The sequence below is a fragment of the Patagioenas fasciata genome, chromosome 3, assembly GCF_037038585.1.
Source record: "Patagioenas fasciata isolate bPatFas1 chromosome 3, bPatFas1.hap1, whole genome shotgun sequence".
Classification (NCBI taxonomy): domain Eukaryota; kingdom Metazoa; phylum Chordata; class Aves; order Columbiformes; family Columbidae; genus Patagioenas; species Patagioenas fasciata.
In genome coordinates this window covers 97,505,345-97,532,897 of record NC_092522.1, presented here as the reverse complement: position 1 = coordinate 97,532,897, position 27,553 = coordinate 97,505,345, and the positions used below count along the sequence as shown (strand labels likewise).

Genomic DNA, 27,553 nt, shown 5'->3' with positions numbered 1-27,553 from the left:
ATCAAGTTTATCTGTACTACTTTGAAGGATCTCTACAAAATACATTTTGTAATACAATACATTGTGTCCTGTCAAACAGACTTTTATGTGACCTAACCTCACCAGACACTCAAAATGTGTTTTTTTACATTTATTTACTGTTTTCAGAAGATGTCTTTTCCTTTCTAGAGCTTACAGGAAAACAAAAAACAAAAAACAATATATATATAACCTATCATCCTCTTCTTACAGTCACATTTTTGTTATATGTAACATGAAAAAAAGTTTTTTTTCTGTAATGTGTTCCCCAAAATATTTCACGTTAACAGCTAAATAATTCACTTATTTGTGATGACCATCCTCTCTTTTTTCCTGTTTAAAACTTCATATTTGTACATTTTGTATATTAAAGCCAGTAATTCAACATTTTATTTTCAGCATGTCTTCAAGAAGTGTGGGTTAGTCAAAGGCAGCAGAAATGTATTAACTTTTTATTGATATACCTCTAGGTACATCCCCATGGCATTGAAATAATAGCAGCATTTTCAGTAGTTCTATACTGCAAAATCTCAAAGCCCAATATATGTTTGAGAAAACAAGTGTTTCTGCAATTATACAGCAAATTGGTTTTCTGTACAGAATTCAGTTCTAATGCAATCACATGCATGTCGTAGTTTGTAGTAAAACAAACAAACAACTAACAACAAACAAACAAACCCCAGCAAATCTACACTGACTTTAAACAGAAACACATCAAAGTTGTCACAATCCATTTTTTTAGAGTAAGGTTTTTTTTTTTTTTCCAAAATGATCAGTGTAAATTGTTAAGTTTTCTAAATAAATACTCAATAGAACTGAATCCTTTCTAACCTACAGAATATATAGATGACAAATACATAGATGACAAATCTAGTTCACTTTCTAAAGATTCAGTTATTTACCTTAACCTCTTGATAAAAAATTATTGCTTGAGCAAAATAACCCAACCAACCAACAAACCAACACCAAAAAAACACCCTACTTTTATTCTGACATAAAAATTTTACAAAAATCTACCGTAATTTTATTTTTAAAAACTTAATCTTCAAATCATGTGCCAGAAAATCTGCCTTTGCAGGAAATAAGACTAACAGTATCTCAGGCTGCATTTCAAGAAGCTTTGCCAGCAGATCAGGGGAGGTGATTGTTCCCCTCTGCTCAGCACTGGAGTGCTGGGTTCTCTTCTGGGCTCCCCAGTACCAGATAGAGATGAAGCTACTGGGGAGAGCACAACAAATGATCACAAAGATCATTAAGGGACTGGAGCATCTCTCCTTTGAGGAAAAGTGATGGGAGATGCGACTGTTCAATCTGGGGAAGAGAGGGCTCAGAGGGGGTTATTATAAATGTCTATAAATACCTGAAGGAAGGGTGCACAGAGGACAGAGCTAGGCTCTTTTCATTGGTGCCCAGTGACAGTGCCAGGGTCAATGGGCACAAGCTGTACACAGGTGGTTCTTTCTGAATATCAGAAAACACTTTTTCACTGTGAGGGTGACTGAGCACTGGCACAGGTTGCCCAGAGAAGCTGCGGAGTCTCCATCTGTGGAGATATTTCAAACCCATCTGGATACAGTTCTGCAATCAACGTTAGGTGACTCTGCGTGAGCAGGGACACTGGGCAGGATGACCTCCAGAGGTCCTATCCAACCTCAACTATTCTGTGATTCTTTGACACTGCTGTAGAGAAGAAACTGTTGTTCTGTATGGGAAGAGACAAAATCCCAGTCTACCAGAAATGATACAATTATTTTAGCTATCACAACTCAAACCCAACCCAAACCAAACCAAACCAACAAACAAAAAACCCAAAATCAAATAAACAAACAAAAAAATCAGTGTAGCTAATGAAAACCAAGTCCCAGGTAAAGCACAATTGCTAGTTTCTTTTTTAAACCAGGGAGGTAAATCCACTCTAAGCAGATAAATTTTACACTTTGAAGGCTCCAGGTTATGAAATATTATTAGTCAGATTCTTAGTCAGCATGAATAAATGCAATCCACAAATCCAGATAGTAATTTATAATTTTTGAAGAGCTTTTCTTTAATAATAGACATAAAATAAAGATTCAAACCAATAGGGCACTGATGTGATTCACATTTGTCACGAAGATACAAAAGGCTGAATATCAGGTTAAAGTCTGAAGCTGAAACTGGTATAACCAAGACTAAAATGTTGAGTATAAAGTTTCATTCAAAATATGTGATAGTGCCAAACCATTGTTGAAATTGGTTTATTTAATGAAAGCTGAGTTATCTATTCAACCATATATTAGAAGTTGGTAAATAAAGATTAAAAACCATTTGATTCAGTGACCTCTATAAACAGATCGTGAAAGAATGAAAATGTAGAGGTTATCATTCAATTGCTTAGCCTTATCTTTACCAATAAACACATAGTGGTGCTATTGAGGGCAATAACCCAATGAGCATTTTTTTCAGTAGTATATGAGAAAAATCTGTACAAGATGCTTATTTTATATGCACACTAGAAATGGTAGATAAATATATTGCAAAGCTTCAAGAAATAGCCACCTAATAAGATCAGGATTTTGTAAAAGACAGCCTAGTTTCAAAAATCACGTATCTCCAAAAGATGTAGCAGTTATGAGCTATCTATTTCGTAAACCTAAGTTCTGTCTATAGGAAAAAAAAAAAAAAACGATCAGCTAAGAATCATAGTAACTGAAAGGACAGGCTAGCAGTAAACTGCCAATTTATTTCTGTATACAAAATAATCTTGATTGTAAAGTTTGTCTTATTATAAACTTCTATATACTATACATACATTTATATCTTAAGATTAATTGTGAAATGGGAAAATTTTTATAGTCACATTTACAATGTAAGGCTTGACTATACACTGGTAAGTGAATGGAGAAGTAGGCACCAACTTTTACAGAAGCAGGATTAAGCTGTAGTACTTTAGGCAATGTGTACCATCTCTGTGGGGATAATTCAAGTCACAGAGTATAATAGTATAATAGTATAATAGTACAAGGAAGCCAAATTCTTCACTGAGCTTTGCTGTAGGCCTGCCTGATTTATTTAAATGTAGCACAACTCCAGCTTTTATAATATAGGTTTCCCAAGTAAAGTGGAGCATTGATTCAGAGTAAGTCTAAAATGTTTGTCATGTGAGTTGCAAGCAACGAGCAACAGAAAAAAAATATAATGGAACAAAAAAAGCACACATCTCCACACTCCAGAACACTCCAGCCTTGCTACAAAAATTCAGTTTAAGCAGAAGTATCACTCACTTGAAACAATGGATACTATCTACTAGAAACAGCACATATTAATACTGTCAGTGTGACAGAGGGTTGTGCAATACATAATAAAGTAAAAGACATTTTGACGAGAAAGAAGATCTATCTGATAATTTGCAAATCAGAATCCTGGCAGCACAGCAAGGGAAAGATAACTGAGTGTATGCTATGCTGGTGCATCTTTAATGTTTCACAATTCAAGTCAATAAAGGAATGGAGATGAATACAAGTACTTAGAGAAATGAAAGGAAAGAAAAGGATGTGTTTTCTGCTACTAACAATCATACACTATGGAAGATTTTGGTTTGAAAAAATGATACTACATTACAAAATAGGTCCATATTAGCTGTGTGGTGGCATATGTAGACACTGTAAGTACTTTGATGATTAACCTAATTTTAAAAACCATCCTTAGATTTTATCTTATATTTCAAATGTCAAAGGTTACAATTTAGGCAAAACTAAACAAAAAACATGCTTAATTGCAAGATTCTCTGGTAAACATTTTCCCCATCTTCAAGAAAGACAACAGGGATGACCCTAGCAACTACAGGCCTGTCACCCTCACTTTGTGCCTGACAAAATCATGGAGAAGAATTGCTCAAGATTTTTTATCAGAGTATTTCCTCCAAAGATATCTTGTCCCCAAACCATCAAATAGACTTAAACTATAAATTGTGTTTTCAGATAGCTAGAAAGTGTTGAAGTCGTATACTATGTATCCAAGACAGGAAGATATAGATAATCTTGATAGATAAAACTTGGTTGATGTAAATTGGATCTGGATGATGGCTGAGATGTTCAGGATTAAATTTTTTAATGGCAAAATTTTGGAGTGTTATGAATTTTTCCAAATATTCACCAAGATCTCAGAAAGAATGCCCTTTCACACACCAGAAACTTAGTCTGTGGATTTTTCACGGAAAGGCAAAAGGTGGATAAGCCAACTAGAAGAGGAGTGCTGCTGGATCTCATCCTCACTAACAAGGAGGGTCTGGTTGAAGCAGTAAAGGTTGAGGACTGGCTTGGTTTCAGCGACCATGAAATGGTGGAGTTCAGGATCTCATGTGGTAGGAGCAGAATAGCAAGCAGAATCGCAACCTGGACTTCAGCAGGGCAAACTTTGGCCTTTTGAAGCAATTGCTAGGGGAAATCCCGTGGGAAAGGGTACTTGAAGGTAAAGGGGCCCAAGATAGTTGGTTAGTATTCAGGGACTGCTCCTTCCAAGCTCAAGATCAGAGCATCCCAACATGTAGGAAGTCAAGGAGGGCCAATGGCATCCTCAGGGCCTCTCAGTTCCAGAAGGACAGGGAACTGCCTGAGAGTCCAGCACAGAGTAAAAGAGATGATTAAGGGAGTGGAGCATCTCCCTTATGAGGAAAGGCTGAGGGAGCTGGGTCTCTTTAGCTTGGAAAAGAGGAGACTGAGGGGTGACCTCATTAATTTTTATAAATATGTAAATGGTGAGTGTCACAAGGATGGAGCAAGGCTCTTTACGGTGACAACCTACCATAAGACAAGGGGCAATGGGTGCAAATGGGAACACAGGAGGTTCCACTTAAATATGAGAAGAAACTTTTTCACGGTGAGGGTGCCAGAGCACTGGAACAGGCTCCCCAGGGAGGTTGTGGAGTCTCCTTCTCTGGAGACATTCAAAATCTGCCTGTATGCCTTCCTGTGCAACATCTAGGTGTTCCTCCTCCAGTAGGGGGATTGGACTAGATGATCTTTCACCTCTTTCACCCCTTCAAATCCTAACAGTCTGTGATTCTGTGATATGCAAAATCAACACCCTCTTTCCTAGTCTAACTGTCTTTCTCTGTGCTAATTTGTTTTCTTTTGTTCTTGCGGTAATGACAAGATACACAAAATTTTTGTGTTTCTTAGAAAAAGATGTATTCACGAGCTTTACTTCTTCCTTGGTTTCTGTCTTCTTACTTCTGACTGTTGGCTGTTCATTTTCCCCACATCTATGAATTTAAACTTCAAAAAAAGGAACTTGCTCTTTTTTTGTGTTTGGCCCCATCACTCTCTGCAGCAGTAGCTGCAAATCTCATCTTGCATTGATTGAACTTAGTTTAGAAGGATACTTACTGATCTACAAAGTATCTGTTCTGATGAACTTGGAACTAACATTCACAGTGAATACAAAATTTAAAAGATTTCAGTTAAAAGGCTAAATCAAGTTTCAGGCTTATGACTTGATTATATTTATATGGATTTTAAAAACTGAACTAAGATAAATCCAGAAAGAGTTGTCTTCTTTCTCCAGTGCTGATTTTCAGGGTTTATTGCTTCAAGACATTTGTTTGCTGGTGAGTGTTTTAAAGAAAAAAAAAATGTTGTGTACAAAATATTTTGTCTTAACTTTTGCCTGAATTTAGCCTGAAATACGTAACTTAACATGAAAATATTCATCACAAAACTTTGGAACATTGTCATCAACTGAGAATAGTATATCATGGGACATACCAGCAGTCTCTGTAACTAAGAGCCTCACTTGTAAATTAATGTTTTTATTAAACACTTTCATTATTTCTTCTTATACATGTCTTATCAGAAAATTCATAGTAATTTTTTTCTGCTTTTTTTTTTGACCTTAACCAAGTCATAAGTATTCCTCCCCTAAAATCTTACAGAATTCAAATTTAATAATTTGACATTACTAAATATACCGTTATCTGCATTCTATTCTTCTTCCACTAGCAGATTAGGAGAAAAAAAATTGTACTACTATTTAGTAAGTTTAACTGAATTCTGCTTAAGAGAATTCTTTTCTAAGTAATCACTGAGACTCAAAATAAACTGGCAATATTCAGACATTCTCTCAGTATTTTTTGCCAGTAGATATATAGTTTTGACAGTAGAGCTCCATGGGTATCTTGTTATGAACATATGACACGGACATGCATGATGAAAAACTATAACATCAATAGATTTGGCTTTTATGCTGTCAAAAGAGGACATAATGGATCAAAGAAGTTCAATGAAGCTTTTAAAGTAAGTTTTAAAATATTGTGTGTGTATATACATAAATTAAAAATAATAAATAACTGCTGGCAGCAGTAATACAACAAGGAAACAAAATGTGTAACCTTCTTAGAAGAAGACAGAAACAGATGTTACTGAGTTTCTGAATGCTGTGTACAGCTCTCAGAAAGATTTATGTTGACATTTGAGACTGCAAATTTCCATTAGGGTCAGACATAGTGACACAACTCTCATTTACTCTCCATAAAAATGTATGAGTCCTGCTAAAGGCATTTCATGTATCATAAGAATATGCAATAATGGTGCTCTGAGAATTACTGCTCACTTGACCATTTTGTTATTACAAACTAATGGCAATTGCTAGGCAGCAAACTTGTAGTTACATTTAAGTTACTTATAAACTGAGCAATATGAAGTGTTGCTCTATCAAGCCTGACACAAAGGTAGAGATGATGTATCTCTTCCCTTTGCAAAATATTCAAGTTTATAGTAGGTCAATGGGTAATGTATACCAAGTTAATTATGATTTTATGATTCTATAGGTGAGGTTTAGTTGTGGACTTGACAGTGCTAGGTTAACAGTTGGACTCGTTGATTCCAAAGGTCTTTTCCAATCTAAATGATTGTATGATTCTATAAGTTCTTAAGTCTCTAGTAACCAGTTCTTTCAAAGCTCAACATACCTATGCAGGCCCTGTAACACCCTGAGTAATTATTAATGACCGGTGATTCATGCACATATACACACCTTCTCACCCAAGAAATCCACCCAAATGATAAAAACAGTGTATATACTGCAAACTTTGATCTATGTTTTTATCTTAAAATTACCTTGTGCTAGTACCATCACAATCTGCTTCCCTACTTCTGTCTGTAAGCACAATTTTCTTCCTAATTGTTTGACTTGTCAGAATGTTACTAAAGACTTTAAAAATAATAAAAGGAAAACAAACAAACAAACAAACAACTTGTCAGATAATAACCAAAATATTAGGTGTGTTATCTTGACACTCTTGTTCCAGCTGTCACATGAGATTGAGGCAGAGGTGACCCATGGGTTTACTTGCAAAGATTAATAGTTGTGATCAAGTATCTTCAGAAACACTTAGATGAATGGATGATCCTACAGTATATACTGTAGAATTATATAGAATGTATATACCAACTAACTTTAAGTGCATAAATTTAGAGGTTAGTCTTGTGAGACAGGTAATGTAAAGATATAATGAAAAGAAAATTTAAATCAAGAGCCTGCCACTTTAATTTGACTATATGTAGAAACTTAGAGGAACGCTATCACTTGAATTAATTTACCCAAGTAATGTAATTTCAGACAGCTATTTCCAACAATCCTGGCTTCTTATGTTCTACCCTTATGATTACTATCTTGGAATTTTGTTCATGTCAACTGAAGAAAGTGTTATTACCCAGTCCCAGATAACATCTGACTTTTCAGAGCTGGGAATTAATACTGTGGTAAGTCAGAAGTGCAGCGACAAAGGCTACACGCAGTCAGGATTAAGACTTCAGTGGAGGTTGTACAGAGAGTTTCTCTACTAGTTTTGTTTTGAATAGAGTTAATTTTCTTCATAGTAAGTGGCATGCTGCATGTTTCAGATTTGTGACCAAAACTGTTTCTAACACACCAGCCTTTTAACTATTGATGAACAGTGTTGGCACAGCCTCAAGGACTATTCTGCTACTCACATGACCCTATCAGCAAGTAGTCTGTGGTTACACAAGAAGTTGGGAGGAGATACAGCTCGGAGAGCTGACCCCAACTGACTTAAGAGATATTCCATACCATATGTTGTCATGTTCAGCAATAAAAGCTGACGGAAGAAAGAGGAAGGAGGGACATTCAGAGTTATGGTATTGGCCTTCCCAGGTAGCATAATGAAGCCCTACATTCCTGGAGATGGCTGAACACCTGCCTGCTGATAGGAAGTTGTCATGGTTTAACCCCAGTCAGCAGCCAAATACCACACAGCTGTTCGCTCTCTCCCTTCCACAGTAGGATGGGGGAGAAAATTAAAAAAATCCTCATAGGTTGAGATAAAGACAGTTCAATAGGATTGCAATGGAAGAGATAATAATAATAATAATAGTAGTAGTAATAATAATATATACAAAACAAGTGATGAACAATGCAACTGCTCACCACTCGCTGACCAATTCCCAGTCCATCCTTAAGCAGTGACCGCCCTCAGCCAGCTTCCCCCAAGTTTATATGTTGAACACAATGTCATATGGTGTGGAATATCCCTTGGGCCAGCTTGAGACAACTGTCCTGGCTGTGTCCCCTCACAGCTTCTTGTGCACTCCCCACCTCATTGGCAGACCAGTGTGAGAAACTGAAAAGTCCTTGGCTGCTTAGTAACAAACAAAACATCAGTGTATTACCAACATTATTCCTATTCTAAATCCAAAACACACCATACCAGCTACCAGGAAGAAAAATAAGTCTATCCCAGCCAAAACCAGGACAGAAGTAGTGAATGAATTCCTTATTTTACTTTGCTTGTGTATGCAGCTTTTGCTATACCTATTAAATGGTCTTTATCTCAACCCACGAGTTTTCTTACTTTCGCCCTTGTGATACTCTCCCCTATCCCACTGCGGGGTGGGTGAAGGAGAAGCTGTGTGGCAGTGAGCCGCCTGCCAGGGTTAACACACTGCAGTTGCAAAAAAGTTTTCTTCTCCATGTAATATTAACGAAATTACGATGGACTGCTTTTTCATTTAAATTTACTGTGAGACATGGAGATATGTAAAATAAATAGCAGAAAAGCTACCCTTGAAAATGAGTCCGTTAGCCTTCAGTAATTTACATCCAGTACATCACATTCATTTATTTATTTCCTAGTGGGTAAGCTACAGCCAGTCGGAATCAGTCAGATATCAATCTAACTGGTCAGCGCTCTGAATTTTTCAATCATGAGATTTCACATGCAGTACAGTATTAGCTAGTTCTATGACTACACATTTGCCTAATACCAATTACTGTTTCTAAAGAAACAGCCTTTGTCATTACTATTTCTTCCCATTTTTGAAATAGAAATGTATTTTGATTGCCTTTTTTACGATATTTCAAAAATAAAATGACCAGGCTACATAGCTTTGTTCAGGATTTAGTACAGCTCATGCTGAAGAAACAAATTGAACATGAAAAAGAGTAATTAGATTGAGAAAAAAAGAAACATTAGAAAAATGAAAGTGATGCTTTTCTAAAGAACTAGTTGGTCTGTGTAGTGGAGTATTTTGTCTCCTAAATGGAAAAGTTAGTTTTGTATAGTCCTATGTGACAAGTTTTAAGTTTAAATATCAAATGCTGTAATATATGTGATTTGAACCCTGTGTATCCTGGACTTCATTACAGAAAAAAAAAATCTCTCACCTTGGTTTAGGGCAATATTGCATCTCAGAGCAATTTATAAACAAGATAAAGACTTATTATTTAATTTTTTATAAGAAACATTTAGCACATACACATGTATTTTTAGAAACTGAACAAGATATTTCTTCCTGTTTCTCTCTTCTACAAATATATGGTGTTTTCTATTATTTTCTCTAATAGTACAAGGAGTAGGGAAGAAGCTAAAATACAAATCTGTTTCATTTGGGGAGCCATAAATAGAACTACTGACACCAAGTGCTTCTGTTAAAACCCACCCTGCATGACTATGAAATGAATTACCAGAAAAGAAGAACATCTGCTTCAACAACCAGCTATAGGTCAGTAATAATAATGTACCTACTTATCGCCCCACTTTCAAACTGAACAAGAACATGCATAGTTAACAACATCATTAATCGTTTTCTGCTCCCACAATAAACATACTGTTATTTATGAGTAAAGCAAAGTTTACTGAAGTGCAGTAATCTTACTCCACAGTGGCTTTCAACTGGTTTTCTCTTACTATTTGAATTTTGCCACATATCTGCTAATTTGCAGTGAAAATTACTGTTTTTATCAATCAAAAGTAAACTTTTGGTCAGGTACCAATGCATTTAAATAATTCTCAAACAAGAAGCTAGGCTCAGGATGTGGATTAGCATCAACACAGGAGATAAGAACAATCAAATATTTACTCTGACTGATCTATGCTCAAAACTGTTTCACTTTTCTGTTAACAGATCTACTAAGTATCTGATCAAAACACTCTGATTATAATTTGGCCTGAGAAACTGACACAACTGAATGGTTCTCCAAAGAGTTCTTAGTGAATAGATCAGTTCCCCAAAAAGGAATCAACAACAAAAAAAGCCAAAACATTCTGTTGAGCATGTAGTGATGCTCTGCTGTCTTCCACTGTGACTGTTGGATACTGAAGCAACACTTGGTGTTGTGTTTTCAGGTTTACTTAATCACTGAGTAAATTAAAGGAGTGGGCAGTTAAAGCGTTGCATTAACACTGAAAGCAATGTTGGGTAGTGGAATCAAAAAGATGGGGATAACAAATGCAATTTGAACTGCAGAATCTTTAAAAGTGGAATTAACTTGTGAAAAGATAAAATGCAGCTGCACAAAACTATAGATGAGTTCACATAGTTAATGCAAATAATCTCATGGGAATTTTTAATAAAATTGACCATATAATTCAAAGAAAATGTAGAAATCAATAGTGTTACATTTTCAGTAATATTTCCAGATAGGAATATTTCTTTCCTTGAAAAATTATTTCATACTCTTGCCAGTAATTATCCTTGTCACAGGAGTCACTATAGTAGAAGCAACAAGTATGCATTCTAGCGGGAGCATTCTTACTGCACTGCTGGCTACTTCACACAGAAGGGAACTACTTAAATGTGAATGAATAAACATAAAGGACTAATCACACAGCAGGACTTCTGCTTTGCACCACCTAATGTAGTTAAAATCAGCTATTTCCTTATGCTAATACTTTAATTCCATCTGTTGAAATCCCACCAGCCACATGGCTAACAGACTCACAGTATTTGTACTTCAGAATTTCATTCACGTGTCTACCATGTCTATGAATTTCTTCCCATGGAAGAATGCTGTAGTTGTAGGAAAAAATCCATACTACATGTGAAAACAGTAGGTAAAACATGCCAATGGAGAAGCTGTATCTTCTTAAAGGAAGTGAGACTATTTCTTAAAAACACACAAAAAGCTTCATTTCTCATCCAGAAAATAACATTTGCAAGATACATTTTCAATGAAAAAGTTAACATATAGTGAGCCAGCAAAAGAAAAGCTAATCTATTTGTATACAAATTCAATTGCTAGAAAAAACAGATTTAGTCTCGAGTAGTCTCATCTGTCCTTATGTATATGTGAAGTATTTAATCATTGCAGATGGAGCACTATTAGAAATACTATGTAGCTACACAAAGACTGTATTCTTGTGTATACATAATTTGCATAGCAACAGTTTTGGTGTTTTCTGTACTTTAACCACTTGACTTTGTAGCTTATACAACTGTCATTTAGTGTACTTTGTATGTTTTCCTCTGAGAATTCACACAGATATATACCGCATGCAAGTATATGACTTGAATCTCCAGTGTTCCATATTACCCACATATATTTCTGCATGTTTAGTTAGGTATTAGGCACAATGGGTGACACTTGGAGAAAGTTTGTTTTGACAGAGACACACTACTCAGGCTATGCCCAAGTGACTGTTGCAGACTTTTCTCTCTCTTGTAGTCAAACCGTTCTCAATTCTGAAGAAACTTTTCCATGGCCTGTGCCAGATCTGCAAACTGCAGATGGTTAGACACAAGTATCTTCTCCCCCAGCTAGTAAAACGGCTCTGGCATCTCCCAGGCACTCCCAATGCAGCTTATGCTGCTGCTGCAGGAGTTGCTTTGGCAGCACATGAGCTTAGCTCTTAAAAATGTTTGCATTCAGTTATCATTTTGTCAGACTGCCAACTTTTCACCTGAGGACAAAGAGAAAATGACTGAACTTTAAGTATTTTGCTAGCACAGGTGCAATTAACATAGGGAGAAACAAAACAAAACAAAACAAATCACTTTTCCATCCAACACAACTAGAGGGACAAAAAACTATGGGTAGACATGATTTATTCAAGAAGATTTCTGACACTGCTATGGCTTGTGTCATTCAAGAAAGCAGTTAATAGTGAAGAAAGTTCCTTTTGCAAGAAGGTATCTCTCCAGCAGAGGGCTTTATTGTTACGATTGTCTTAGCTGTAGTCCTACTAGTCCTGAAGTTCAGCCATTACACACTGGTATCTCATAACACAAGACATCAGAGTTTTGTTCTTGCTCAGTTTAGAAGGCTACTTCAAATCAGTGTGTTTGGCCAAAAAGAAAGGCGGCCAGAATAATCTCTAATAACAAAAACTGTCAGTTTAAATGGAGATGTTGATTTCCATGATGACTTTACTTCATATACATATGAATATATATACAGAGTTCTCTCTTACATTTCCTGTACAGAAGTTCAGGTACAGCTGGCTGTTGTTGTAAAGAACAAAATGTCAGTTCCTATATGGCTTAAATAAAGACTTAAAGAGGTGACTGAAACATTAATGAACTTTCTATGCTGTATTGCAAAGGGAGCTGAAATGAGAAAGTTTCTTGATGAAGATTTTATTTGCTTCTTTGAACATTTTATTAACATTTCAAAATCAAAGTAAACACTACATTGTGCTTAATGTTGATTTCTGAAAAGCAGAGGTAGTATGGTGAGGATGAAACAGAATGTGATTTATCATTCACAGATATTAAGAAAAGTGAATGTTGAGAAGTCTGATCAGAATGTTGTGTCTGCTTATCTAAACAGTTCCAGTTTTGTCTTTTCTTGCAGAGAGGGCTATGTGAGGTTGGATGGAGCTCCCTTCCCCTCTTGCCTATGCATCCATACACTCAAACTCAAAAACGGAGCAACATTCACCTTCCAACTGCTACTCTAACCCTCCCAATGAAGAGTGAGGAAGGGCTAAGCATGAAGGGGGTGAAAGCTTTAGCAATTTAATTTAGGATGACATTCTAGCACCAGGCTGATATACTTTTCTTTATTTGTGCATCACCATGGCTGTGACATACATTTCCTGTAGCATTTTCTTGTTATTTTTACCAGTTGTATTAGTTTCAAGCTTTGATTTCTCTGTATTTATTACGTAAGTCTCAAAAGCGTGATCCTGCTACATTTTAAACAGAGTAGCATATTGTACCTCCCATAGTCTTACTGATTGCTGTACTTTCACTTTGAGCTTATGGTGTGTCTCAGGTGTAAGGTTCACAGTGTGGTCTATGGTTAATAACTTCTAAGAACGGCCTCTAGAAAATTCAGTGAATAAAGAATCTAAGTTAATGAAATATATAAGTAGTAAATGGTAATGTAATACATGAGAAAACTGGGAAGGTGATGGGTGCAGAATGGATTTAATAATGGAGACGCAAAATGGTTTCTGAGAAGCACGCAGTGTTCAGTAATGCTTATCTTGGCTGAAATTTCTCTCTTTGATACCTTTTAAAATACTATGATTGGTTGGTGCTTGTAAGTATATTGAAGAGGTTCTGCCCTTGATTGGTGCTGCTCCCCTGCCCCACAACTCCTTGGTTATTTGGTATATTGTCTGAAAGGTACAAAGTCAAACTAATGGGAACATCTGAAAGAATCACATAGATCTGCTTTGCTTGGGGGAAAATGTCAATCTGAACTGGAAGCACAGATGGAGCAAAATTACAAGAGAAATTTGCAAATGTTAAAATTAGCTGGGTATTGTTTAAAAACTAAATACTGAATGAATGTTACATGCTTAAAATGTTAAATATCTAATATTTAACATCTTCACATCTTCTCTCACACCACATACATGTCATGCTATTTGAAAGTTTTTTTACATGTGAATAGTGACATTCAAGAACCATTGATATCTGTACTGCCTCCAGGTTACTCTATTATTTTTCAATGCAATGTTTTCAATGCCTACATTTTCAAACATAAAATACAGGAACCCTGGAATGAAAAACTAGGTATATTTTCTGAACATTAAGCCCTGTTGTGTCTCAGGTTTTTTGCTCACATATTCATAGCAATATATGAAGTCACCATTCACTATTTACTTCAGAAACTACATTTATTTTTTCCAGGTAAAGGTATTCTGTGTTTTTGTTTTGGTTTTTTTTAATTTTTTTTTTTTTTATTTAGGGTGAGTGATAAGGTTTAATATAACAATTTAAAACATGTATCTTAAACTCAGTGTATGCAGTATTTAGTACTAGAATTTATTTTTTTTTAATTTTTCCAGATAAACTCCTATTTCACAACAAAACTATGTACATACATGCATGAAAGTGTGTATAAAGGTATCTATGTATATATAAAACATTGTTGATGCTAGTTTTCCTAGCGTAATCAGACTTTACTGTATGAATCATGAGGAAAGGAGATGTCTGAAATTGTATACCACAGAAAATTGTAGGATTCTTCCACTTATTGCCAGCTATTGTTGCTCTCGTATTTAAAGGATAGATGTGGCTTGCAGAGGATTTTCTTTATTGTTTTGAAGCAGTTGACTCTGAGCGTAAAGAAAACATCATGCTGAGCTACGAGGAGCAGCATTCATTCTCATTTGAAAGCAGATCAAGTATTCAGCTTTGCTCTCAATTTCTGATTAATCTCAGCAATATGCACCACACATGCTGCTTCAGGCCTCTGAAAGGGCTCATACTGGTAGCATCCCTTTACACAATTATCTTATTAGTGGTCTGGGCTTGTCTGTTTTTTACTTTGGTTTCTAATTTTGCACACCTGCTACAATGAGGCAACCAAGAAGTCTGCCTATGTCATTGATGATTCCCCTCACAGCAGAAACACTCAGCTTTTCCTTGAAAACAAAGAGAAAAATAGTATAATCACTACAAATTCTGTAATTGCTTCTCAAAAAGTATCCACAGATATGGAACAAAAAAAAAAATGAACCGTCAGTATAATACTCAGAACAACGGATATAACTGGGTATTGTCATCTTCAACACAACTTTCATTACTGAGAACACAACCTGGAAAGGTATTTAGTTCCTATCCCCAAAGGCCGCTATTGTTGTAAGGCAGTCAGTCACATACTTGACTTACTATCCCAAAGGTCCTCAAAATTAGGAATCATTGATTTTTACTTTTATGTCTTTTGTTTCTGTACTGTATATCAACCAAAGACGAAAAAGAAAAGACTTCAATAAAAGATAATTTAGCTATTTAGGCTTGGCATATTGTACTCTATTCACACAGCTCTGATTAAACAACAAATTCAGTGAAGGGAATATAAACCGATGGACACTAAAACATAACACAGACTATTCTGTTCACATCAATTTGATTGTATAACAATTATAGCAGGGATAATCAACTAAGGTGTTGTGATGCTATTATCTGATCTCTCCTACCAATTTGCAGCTCACTGTAGGTATTTGTGCCTGAACTACTAGAGGAAGTTCATGTTTTTGATTTCACAACTCCATCCAGATAAAACACCTGTACAAATATGATAGTGACGATCCAGCTGAGTGTTATCCTGTGGGAAGTTAAACCTTTCTAGGTTCCAAAAGGTCTGTAATGTTATCCATACAAGCTGTTGTAGGCAGCCTGGAGAAGACTCAAAAGTGGACAAGAAGAGATAGTGAGACTAAATAACTGGTTCTAGAAGACTTGTCTTGGAGAAACCTCCCTCTGAACATAACTGTTTCAAATCATATGAAATCAGTATCAGCCAGAAGAAAAAAAAAAACAACAAAAACAACAACAACACAAAAACAAATCACCAACCAACCAAAAAAACCACACCAAAACCCACAAACAAACAGACACACAAAAAACCCACAAAAACAAACAAAGTAAACCAAAACAACACCACAAATAAAACGCAAAGCAAACAAAACAACTCCACTAAAAACTAGCAAAATAAGCAGTAGCTGCAAAACTGCATAATAACACAATGGGTCTTTTTATGAGTACTTTCAGGGAGTGTTAGGTTATGGTTGGATTCTTCAGTTCTATGATTGTATGACTTCTCACATCTTGTTGAGCATACTCTGGCAGAATCCAGATTTGAACATGTATGTATCTGACATGTGCGTATATGCCAGTTATTTCTTGGGAGGCTGCAGTCTAAACAATCTAGTTGTCAGATTTTACTTGTATTTATTGACCTGCATATCTACAGTCATCTCCTAAAACAAAGCAAAAACCTACCTAAAGTCAAACCTGAATTTCAGTATTGAATCTCAAAGGTACAATCACAGAGATCAAGTCACTCCTGTTAACTTTCCTTATGTGAGAATTCCTACAGATAAAATAGATATCCTGAAACCAAAACACAGTTCAAAAGAATGTATATTCAAATGGTTAAATTAAGCGAAACAGTTTGGTCTAGAAGGAGCTTTCCATATATTTTTTCCAGATTTTTTCTTTTTCATAATAAATAGTTTGAGAATAAAGCTTGATTTTATTTATTTTAAAATGACTATATTGAAAAATCAGGATATTAAACTCTAGCTCAGAAATAGAGGGGAAGTCAGACAAAATACAATTTTATAGTAATATAAGATGACTAGCTGATATTTATTGTAATTCAGTGAGTTATAGGCCACTGTTAGATATTAAACCTAAAAGAGCATTGTTGTTCTCAGATTACATGCAGCAACTTGAAGAAATGTTATCTCAAATGAATATGGAATCATATGTTATATATTATGTATATACATACACTTACTGATATAGCACAAGCTTATTGATAGAGTCAGTAAACAAAGGAGACCATTACTTTCTAGTGGCTAACACACATGCCCCTTTGAAGCAAAGAAAATTATGAATAAAAATGAAAAGTTTGCCCTTCTTCAAAACAAGTGAAAATAAAAATCAGCTAACTATATTGCCCATTGTAGAAAATTGAATTTCTAACACTGTCTGATTTTTCCCGTTATCCAGTTCCATCATTCGGCCAGTTTGTACCAGAAAATTCCTCAAATACCATGTGTGGCAGACTTCCCATTTGAGAAAGAGTCACAAAAGAATCCTGTAGATTGCTGGGAGTGCACAACAATAATCTATACATCTAATTTTTCAGTTAAAACTAACTTGGTTTTCCAAACCTGGCAAGAGCTGGATTGAGAAAAAGATGCTTCTCATTTTCTCCCCAGTGCATGCCACCCTGTCTGAAGAAGACACTCTAAATTATAAAATTAAGGCATTGCACAAGCTTCATGTCGTCTAGTGCTCACATTGCCAATGTGGTACCTAGAGTTCCATCTTGATTTCCCAGTCAAGACAGCTGCAGGTATTTACAAGTCTTGAGAGATTTACAAAACATAACACAAAATAAATTAAAGTCCTTACTAGTATAAAAGTAAATGTGGGATAGAAAACTGGCTTAAACTTTACAATGTTGTGCTATAAAAGAAATCTTTAACCTTTTCTAAGCCTTGCATCAAACATTATTGAGTATCTGGAAGGAATAAAAATAGAAGACAACTGTTTGCTGCCAAAAAACTAAACCAAAAACACAAAACCAAACAAACAAAACCCCATAGTCAAACAATACATTTTACTCTTCTAGTAAATGTTAGAGACTATTTACCAAAGAGGAAGAGGACATTTTCAGAAAGGGAATCAGTTGTAAACAGCTGAACTTAAGTCTCAGAGATTCTTCCTGATAATTGCAATCTCTTTCATATCTTTGGGTATTTGAATCTGTGGGTTTTGTGTTGTTGGTTTTTGGTTTGTTTGCTTTTTGGTTTTTTTTTTTCTCTCCTAGTTTTTATGACCCTTTCCAAATCAGATGAATATTTAGTATGTAAAGGAAATATGTTCGTTCCAATAATGCACTGGCAGTGATGAATTATGTCTTCTGCTCCCTACTTTCATCAATCTTGCAATCAACTAACTTCTGTCAGTCCTCTACATTTACTTGAAAAACAAAGGTGGACAAATCATTTTCTAGAAGTGTCTCTGTTTAGCTCTTTCTATTATTTGAGAACAAACAGCAGTTGTATTTCTTACTGTAAGACCATCACAAGAAAATTGTTGATAAGAAATTAGAAGTGGGAAAAAAACATAGGAATACTTATTAGGAACTGAAGTATCTGGTGTCGGAAGTACCTAGGTCTTAGTGATCACTGAGAAAGAGACAGAGTACCTAAGGTCTTGCGGGAAAGTGTCTCAGGGGACATCTGTTCAGAATGACAAATACTTGTTTTGGGAAAACTGAGTTCTGGAAGAAATAAAAAAAAAAAAAAAAAAGGAGAAATATACATGAATATACCTGACTTACACAACCCTATGACACACCATATTTATGACAGATGAGAAATTTGTAATGGTAGAACTGTGAAGGAAAGCATGAAAGGGCTTGGAAATTTTATGTTACACATAAATATCCAGATTCAATGTAAAAATGTTTAAAAATAATCTTTTGGAAGGATCTTAAACTTATTTTTCAGGGCTGTCACAACCTGTAACCAATTAAATTGAGACCTATATGTGGTGGTAGATGAAATGGGGGGAAACTTTTTTTTTTTAACTGATTTCTTCAGGCAGTCCTCTGAAGTCTGGTTACAGTACAAGATCAGACAGAGAATGAGATGAGGCTGAGGTCTGACATTAAATAGCAGTTCCTATGTTCCATTTTCTCTCCCCCAGTTCTCTACCATAATAACAAGTGCAGAGAACTAAGCATCAATATTAGACAAGAAGTTACTGGAAATTATATCAACAATTAAAATAAAAGTTTTACAGCAATGCTCAGGTGACAAAGATTATTTCACAATAGTTGCTTGACTTGTTTCTAGCATTAATGCTTCCTAAGATAAGGTTACTTCTATATGAGGTAATTCAAGTGTTGGAGGAAAAAATAGCATTATGGGTCCATGCCAGCCATTACTTGGTACTATTCTATAGTAGCTTCTGAAGTGAAAAATTGTCCCATTGGGATTAGGTCCTACGGAAAAGCACAGATTGTCCAGTGCAGATGAATGGAAACTTGGTGAACACTGATACCTAGCTGAGTTCTATAGAACTAAAATTGAGAGTTTCAGCACAAAACCTTCAGAAAATGAAACATTTCAGGTAAAGTCAGAAAAAATATTTAATTTCAGTTGCATGAATATACACAATTCACGACACTTGTCACCATTTAAGTCCAGGCAGGTGATTAAATGGAACAGATGCTCTGTTAATAAAATTACGGTGTATGTCACATTTGGGCATAGATCACAATACCTTGTACATATTTTTAAAGATGAGTAAATATAAATAGTAGTTGAAATTACAGAAGATTTTTATGTTAAAAAGTGTTCCCTGGTACTATTACTCTGTTAGATGGACTTATTTATGCATATTTATAAATACAGAGTCAAACTCTATGTTAGTAATCACATTCATGCATACTGGCACACACATGCACTTGTCAAAAATTGTATGGCTCTTCTGGAGACTGATTCTGAAACATCCATTTCTAATGCTAAACTTGAATGACAAAAAAAAAGTTATTCTGGGCTTCAAAAGTGATCGATTTATCTTAATAATGCACTCCTTTCCCATTCCTTTTTTCTTTTTCTTTCCCTTGCCCCTCTCTGAAAAACAACAATCCATACATCTGAATGACAATGTGAAACAGCTTGTTCTCAACAACAACAAAAAAGTTACAGTGAAGTCTCTTCCCCCACCCCTATTTTTATTTTTTTTTCCCCCAGACCTGCTTGGTTATCTCACTTTTTACATGCAGGGTATAACAAAACCAAATAACCTGGGTAACTATAGACCGGTCAGCTTCACCTCCATCCCTGGGAAAGTGATGGAACAACTTATCATTAGTGCCATCTCAAGGCATATCAAGGATAAGAGGGTCATTAGGGGAAGTCAACATGGCTTCACCAAGGGGAAGCCATGCTTGAACCAACCTCAGACTTTTATGAGGGCATAACCAGGTGGACAGATGATGGCAAAGCAGTGGATGCAGTCTATATTGATTTCAGTAAAGCATTTGACACAGTCTCCCACAACATCCTCACAGCTAAACTGAGGAAGCGTGGACTGGATGATCGGGTAGTGAGGTGGACTGCGAACTGGCTGAAGGAAAGAAGCCAGAGAGTTGTGGTCAATGGGGCAGAGTCCAGTTGGAGGTCTGTATCTAGCAGAGTGCCTCAAGTGTCAGTACTGGGGCCTGTATTGTTCAAGACATTCATCAGTTACTTGGATGAGGGAATAGAGTGCACTGTCAGCAAGTTTACTGCTGATACCAAACTGTGAGGAGTGGCTGACATGCCAGAAGGCTGTGCTGCCATCCAGCGAGACCTGGACAGGCTGGAGAGTTGGGCATGGAAAAATTTAATGAAATATAACAAGGGAAAATGTAGATTATTGCATCTGGGAAGTAACAACCCCAGGTTCCAGTATAAGTTGGGAATGACTTATCAGAGAGCTGCATAGGGGAAAGGGACCTAGGGGTCCTGGTGGACAGCAGGATGACCATGAGCCAGCACTGTGCCCTTGTGGCCAAGGCAGCCAATGGCATCCTGGGGTTTATTAGGAGGGTGGTGGTTCGTAGGTCAAGAGAGGTTCTCCTTCCTCTCTACTCTGCCCTGGTGAGACCACATCTGGAATATTGTGTCCAGTTCTGGACCCCTCAGTTCAAGAAGGACAGGGAACTGATGGAGAGAGTCCAGCACAGGGCAACAAAGATGATTAAGGGAGTGGAGCATCTCCCTTATGAGGAAAGACTGAGGGAGCTGGGTCTGTTTAGATTGGAGAAGAGGAGACTGAGGGGTGACCTTATTAATGTTTACAAACAGATAAAGGGTGAGTGTCATGAGGATGGAGCCAGGCTCTTCTCAGTGACAACCAGTGATAGGACAAGGGGCAATGGGAATAAACTGGAACACAGGAGGTTCCATTTAAATTTGAGAAGAAACTTCTTCTCAGTGAGAGTGACAGAGCTCTGGAACAGGCTGCCCAGGGAGGTTGTGGAGTCTCCTTCTCTGGAGACATTCAAAACCTGCCTGGATGCTTTCCTGTGTAGCCTCATCTAGGAGTTCCTGCTCTGGCAGGGGGACTGGACTAGATTATATTTTGAGGTCCCTTTCAATCTCTAACATTCTGTGATTTCTAAAACATTTTTAAAATAATTCAGAACTATAACTCACTTGGACAATTACCTTTTTTTTTTTTAAAAAAAATATATTAACAGTTTTAAGATTATACTTTTTTTAAAAAATTGAAAGTCTAGAGATATGTTAAGAGTAACAGCATATACAGTTTTTTAAATTCATCATGTACTTTATATTACCATGTAGATAAAGACTATGATTTACTTGTTCTTTTTTTTTTTTTTCATATAAGATTGTCACAGATGTAAGTAAGGAATTTTACTATATATCCAGAAAGTAAGAAAATACAGGATATGACATGCATTTTTATTATACTATTTCTTTTGATAGTGTTACCATTAATATTTTTAATAGAAGCATCTTAGAATGATTTCTGTTGGAAGAGACCCTCAGGATTGAGTCCAAACACAACTCAGCAATAAACCATGTCCCTAAATGGTTTGAGGCTTTAACCAAGGCAGTAAGATTTTCATACCTTTAACCTTGACCCCAGGGAGGCAGCACTTCCCTCAGAAGGGGGTCAGGCCTGTTTATTGAGCCTTCTGTTTCCTTTAGAAATGAGTTAGCTGTGATCACAACCCACCTTATTTTTTGCTTTGGAGGAGCCATTTTTGATGAAGGATGATAAATGACATTTGTTTAAAAGACAGTTTCTTATATATCATGGCATTAAACTTTGTTTTGACATCTAGTTGAGCAGGAAATCATAGAGAAAATGATAATGTAATAGATACTGTAGGCAGTAACAGTTGGAAGCATTCACTGTGTTTTCCATAATTGATGCTGGCCAAACTTCCATCTTACTTTTTCAAGGTGGACTCCATCATCACAGCAATCGCATTTGTCAGCTTCAGACTGGATTATTACAATCTAAGGACAATTTCTTACGGAAATATGCAAAGCCCAATTACTTCAAAATGTGGTTGCACTCATGTTGAGTAGCATTTCTTCAAGAGTAAACTATTTTGTTTGATGTGCAATCTACAATAGCTTTGTATTTAAATATGATTGTCACTTATCAAAACCTTATCAAATACTTTAAAATAATACAGATCAATGCTTTCTGTGTATCATGACAATTAAATGGCAACTTTTTTGGACACAGTTCCTTGGATTGCCCTACAAGACTTTGTACCACTAGGCTACACTCAGAACTATTTGCTCCGTACCAGCAGTCTATTCTTTACCTTACACATGCTCAAAGACAAATCATTCTACTTTGTTGTTTGTTACGTGCAGTCTGCATGCAGAGCGGAGTAATATATTTTTCAGACTCCTGTTTTCTGCTCATACAGCATCTCTGATCTTGAACTGTTGTAATCCCTTTCCTGTATCCCTGCAGAGGCCCTAGCTAGTTACAAGGTCTGATGTTCCAGTGAGAACACCTTGCACACACAGATCAAGAGATCAAGCAAATTAGAATGGAAGGGAACTGGAAACATGATTTTTAAAATCTAAACTTTGCTTCCTTACCAACAGATTATGAATATGAATGTATTTATCTTAGTTTAGTTTTACCAGCTCTTCCTAAACAGCACCAAAATAAGATTGTAAGGTAGCTTTAAGTTTTTAATTACATGTTCTATATGTTCTCCAACTATGGCATGAAAAGCACTAAATATAGGAAATATATAAAAGAATGTAATCCAAATGTTTCCAAGAGCAATTTGATTTTACTGAAAGAAAAGACAAGAATAGTTACAGGAAGAAAACAAGAGGGTTGTCTGAGTGCCAAGTGGCATGTGGAGAATCTCAAGGAAGAAAAACTTTTACGTTGCTTACAGGTTTTGTGAATGTCTTATCACTGATACTTGAATTCAATTTAATATGATACATTCCATCAAAAACCTAGTCCCTTATCCTTACGAAGGTCAGAAGTCAGGTTAAGATTTCATATTTTGATTTCATATTTCATATTTTATTCCAGCATAAGTTCTACCACTTGAAGATGTCCAAATGTGGTATATTTTAACCTTTCAACAGGATTTTCCAAGGAGACAAGCTGTTAAATATATGCTACTATGACTGCTTTTGACAGTATTATTTACCTCTTCAACTTAGCATTCAACTAATTATTAGGCTATATTGTTTTAGAAATGCTAGTAAATGCTTGCTTAACTGTGACTCAATGGTCCTCCAACCTTTTCTCATACACATGTGGGATTATAAATAGCGGTATCCAGCCTTTCACTGCTTATCATGGCGTTCATTACAATCAGTTCACAGTCACAAGTAAGAATCAGTGGTAGATATCATAATATAGATTTTAAAATAATTACACCTTATTTGAAAGAAATGTAGAACAACATACTCCTATTTTAGAATTCTTTCTTACTAAAATTTCACAAGCTGGAAGAAAAAAAAAAAATGATGTTTTGTCAATCAGGTATTCTCTGTTGATCATATATTGACCCTTACCTGCCCTTGGAATACAAATATCAAGCCTATAGAATGGTCTTGTGAGTATAAACCAATCTCTGAAAGGTGCTGCCAAAAAAAGTTTCAGTTTTGAACCCAATAACAGTCAAATGTAATCCAAAAAGCAGATTTATAAAGCACCAGTCTCCCTTTATGAATCAAACGATAGAATCAAACTTACTTGTGACTCTACACATTTCTAAGGCCAAAGTTATCTTATACAAACAGCTATATTTAAATTCTGATAAAAGATTAGTCAAAGTAGATGCTGAAAGACAGAATGACAAAGTTACCTCTGTTTTCCCTAACAAAAACATTACAAAACCCAAATATGCTATAATGTGCTAAAAAAGTACAATGAAGCTATAATATTCAACAACTTAATCTAAGCCAAGGCCCATCATAAGATTGTTGACATTATTTTCACCTGTTTAAACTGAAAGCACTTCACAGATAATCCTTTTCATGACAGTATGTCTTCTGAACCTAGTCAGCAAGAAGTACCTGAAATGCACATTTAAAAAGGCTCAATGCCAGTATGAGTGGGGAGGAAGGAATTTTTAAAGTTATTTTATTTTTACTTTTTCAAATCCAAAGCCAAACATAACCAAACGGTTTGGGACCAAAAGAGGCAAAGTGTGGAAGAACCAACTGTATATTAAATACAATGAAAAAAATCTGAGTAATTCTTATGGAACAACTTCTTTTCCTTTAGGTACTTGCAAAATACTATGAAAAAGCTTCACAGTTCTTATTAAATACTCATTATATCAACCATATGTAGGTTGGATTGAATTGTCTTCTGAAAGCCCCCCTGAGCCAAATGATAGCTTTATTATTAATACACTAATTTATGTAGTGCTTGTTGTTGTGGCCACCAGTTCCTTTAATTAAGAAGACTAAAATACAAAGCAAGGTAGGTGGGCATCTTTTCAGATAATCTGTTTCCTGAAGCCCTGATTCAGTGGCAGTCTGCCCAGGATAGAACTGAATTAGAACTCCCAGCACGCCTCTCATTTTCAATGAGTTGTTTTAATTTTAAACGAAGGGCTTGAAACAGAAAGATATTTCAGATAACACACAATTTAAGGGCTTTTTTTTTTATTAATTTCAGGAAGAAGCCTGTAGTGTTGTTCATGTAATTGATTCCCACATAATCCAAGAAAAGTTGAATCATTCACTGGACTACTGCGTAAAATATCATATACATCATAGCTAAAGCTGGTAGTGCTGCCCACATTTAAGGCAGTGTGACACATACTGGACACTGTGCATTACTTGCTGTTTCCAGTTTTACCAGCCACAATAATACAATCATTTGAGGCCAGATGCTCAAAACAAGGAGACTCTAAAGGATACCGTATTTTTGTCCTCCCTCCTGCCCATTCCACAGTGAGTGTGTAAGAGACATTAAGACTCCTCATTCATTTGAATGTTTGTGGCATTTTGCTAGAGTAGGAGCTATTTCTCCCTTTCTTATTTTTCAATTATTCTGCTTTTCTGTCCTCTTGTATCAGTTCTATTCTCCAGTCATGATTTCATGAATTTTGTTCAGACTGCTTAAAGCAAGTGGAAGGAGTGGTAGAAAAAGGAATGTTTACATCTTAATGTTCACAGTAAAGGAGCAAACCCAACTTAATGATCTTTTTACGTTTCTTATTTCCACCTTGTACAAGTTACTTGGAATGGTAGCAGCTGCTGAAGGGCAAGGCAGAGAATTACATCTGTCTCCTGAAGTGTATCAACGTAAAAGAGGCAATCAGCTAAAAAAAAGTCCTTTCCCCAGATCCCTCAGAGGAAAAAAATTTATATCCAGTACAGGACTTTTTGTAAGATCACAACCTTATCTCACATCAACTTACCACACTCTGGTTTTGCATCACTCATGAAATCCTTTGTGATTATGGCAATGCTAGAAGTCCTGATTTTAACTGTTTGTAATTTTCCTGAAACTGATTCCATGAACAGCTCCTCCTGATGACCAATACTGGGCTCACAAGCAAGTGCAAAGTAGTCGCCATCACAACATTTGGAATAAATTCCAAAGTAGAAGAAAGGAGAAATACACCAGTGTTTGAGGGATGGTGTGCTGGTGAGGTCCTTCAGTCTGTCATCTCAGTGGAAGGAGGGGTTAAATATCCATGAGGCAGGTTAACAGCAGATATAGGAAGTAATACATTTATTTCTTAACCTTCTTCATTTCATAAGTTTCCTTTCTTATAGTGCATTATAAAGCTATCAAATCATTACACAAAACAAAGAATGATTATTTATTTAATATTAGCAGGTGTTGGGGATTTTTTAAAAAAATTTTGGTTGTTTTGCTTTTGAATAAAACTATTAACCTTAAGCTTTAATTTTGGCCATTAATCAGTATCAATATACTGGACACATGATTGTATATGGGAAGATATTTATACTTCATTGTTAAGTATGCTTATAAAATATTTTCTTAGTATTTAATATTTCTACAAATGTAGCAACTGAATAGGGACTTAGATAATAATTGTGAGTTGATGTATGTATACATTATTCTCTACTACAACTGATAAAAATCTATAGAGTAGCTTAATTTTTAAGATGTTTCATTATATTATGAGTACATAAGATATAAGACAATGTGTATTTAGTCAGAAACCTAAAACAGCCAGAGAATGATGATGATTGATCAAAGGAAATTCTTTGGATACATGTCTGTGCACACATACTATACAAATTACCTATCATCTAAATTTGAGGGCAAATCAATTTTATCTCTGAGTACAATACACAGGAGTACATACAAATCTGTAAACATCATGATTTTAAATTTTTTTAGGGTCAGTTTGTGTTAGGAGCATCTGCATAGAATTCTGAAAAGCACCAGAAGGTAAGTTTCCACATAAAGGACCTGATGCTAAACAGTGAGTGGTTTAAGATAACAAAGTGTTTGAGCACTAGATTAAGCATCGAATGCAGTCGAGTTCACATACAGCACATAGTAACACCACCACCCTGAAATCTTAGCAAATCAATATATATTAAGTAAAGCAGTTATAGGACAGTATTAATACTAACCTGCAATGAAAAGTTCTTCCAGGTCCATCAACACATACACCTCCATTGTAACAGAGAAGTGAGTTCGGTGTTGCCTCAATGCAAACATCAATATCAACTTCACAAAACCTGCCAGCGTACCCACTCAGGCAAGTACAAACAAATGCATTGACTGCATCTTGACAAGAACCTCCATTAATGCAGGGAGCAGACTCACATTCCTGAGGAGAGAAATAATACATTGACTACACAGCTTTAGAACACATTACACATTAATTCATATTAACAGCAAGTGGAAGAGACTGAATCCAGGGATTAGAAAAAGAGTGATGGACTTTTTTTTGTTTTCTGATAAGCGGAAGTCTGTAATTTAGGGCACTTTTTGTTTCTATGGAGAACCTTTGGTTACAACTCATACTCAATCTTGAAAGTATGCTTTTTCCCCTAATTAATCTTGGAGAAATGCATATATTTTTTATAGAAGCAGTCTTACAGCCATAGGTATGTGCTTCCCACTCATGATTCCTTTATGAAAATTTTAAAGTCTGTTTTTGAGCCATGTTTTATTCCATTATTCCTTCCAAGTTTTTACAATGGGGCCTATTGCAGTGAAAAAAGCCACATTAAGACAGTCCTGAACAGAATAAAAAATTACTTCTATTAATCAACACACAGAGACCTTTCATCAAATATTTCCTAATAAATGCATTCTTATTATCA

At 35.8% G+C, this 27,553-nt stretch overlaps 1 protein-coding gene across 1 annotated transcript in view; it reads right to left on the bottom strand.

Moving 5' to 3' along the window:
* Window positions 1–27,553, bottom strand: part of EYS (eyes shut homolog) — an 870,143-nt gene that overhangs the window by 399,875 nt on the left and 442,715 nt on the right. The window contains exon 31 of the mRNA XM_065834576.2: window positions 26,855–27,054. Coding sequence (XP_065690648.2) covers window positions 26,855–27,054 — 200 coding nt within the window. The remainder of the gene's footprint in view (window positions 1–26,854; window positions 27,055–27,553) is intronic.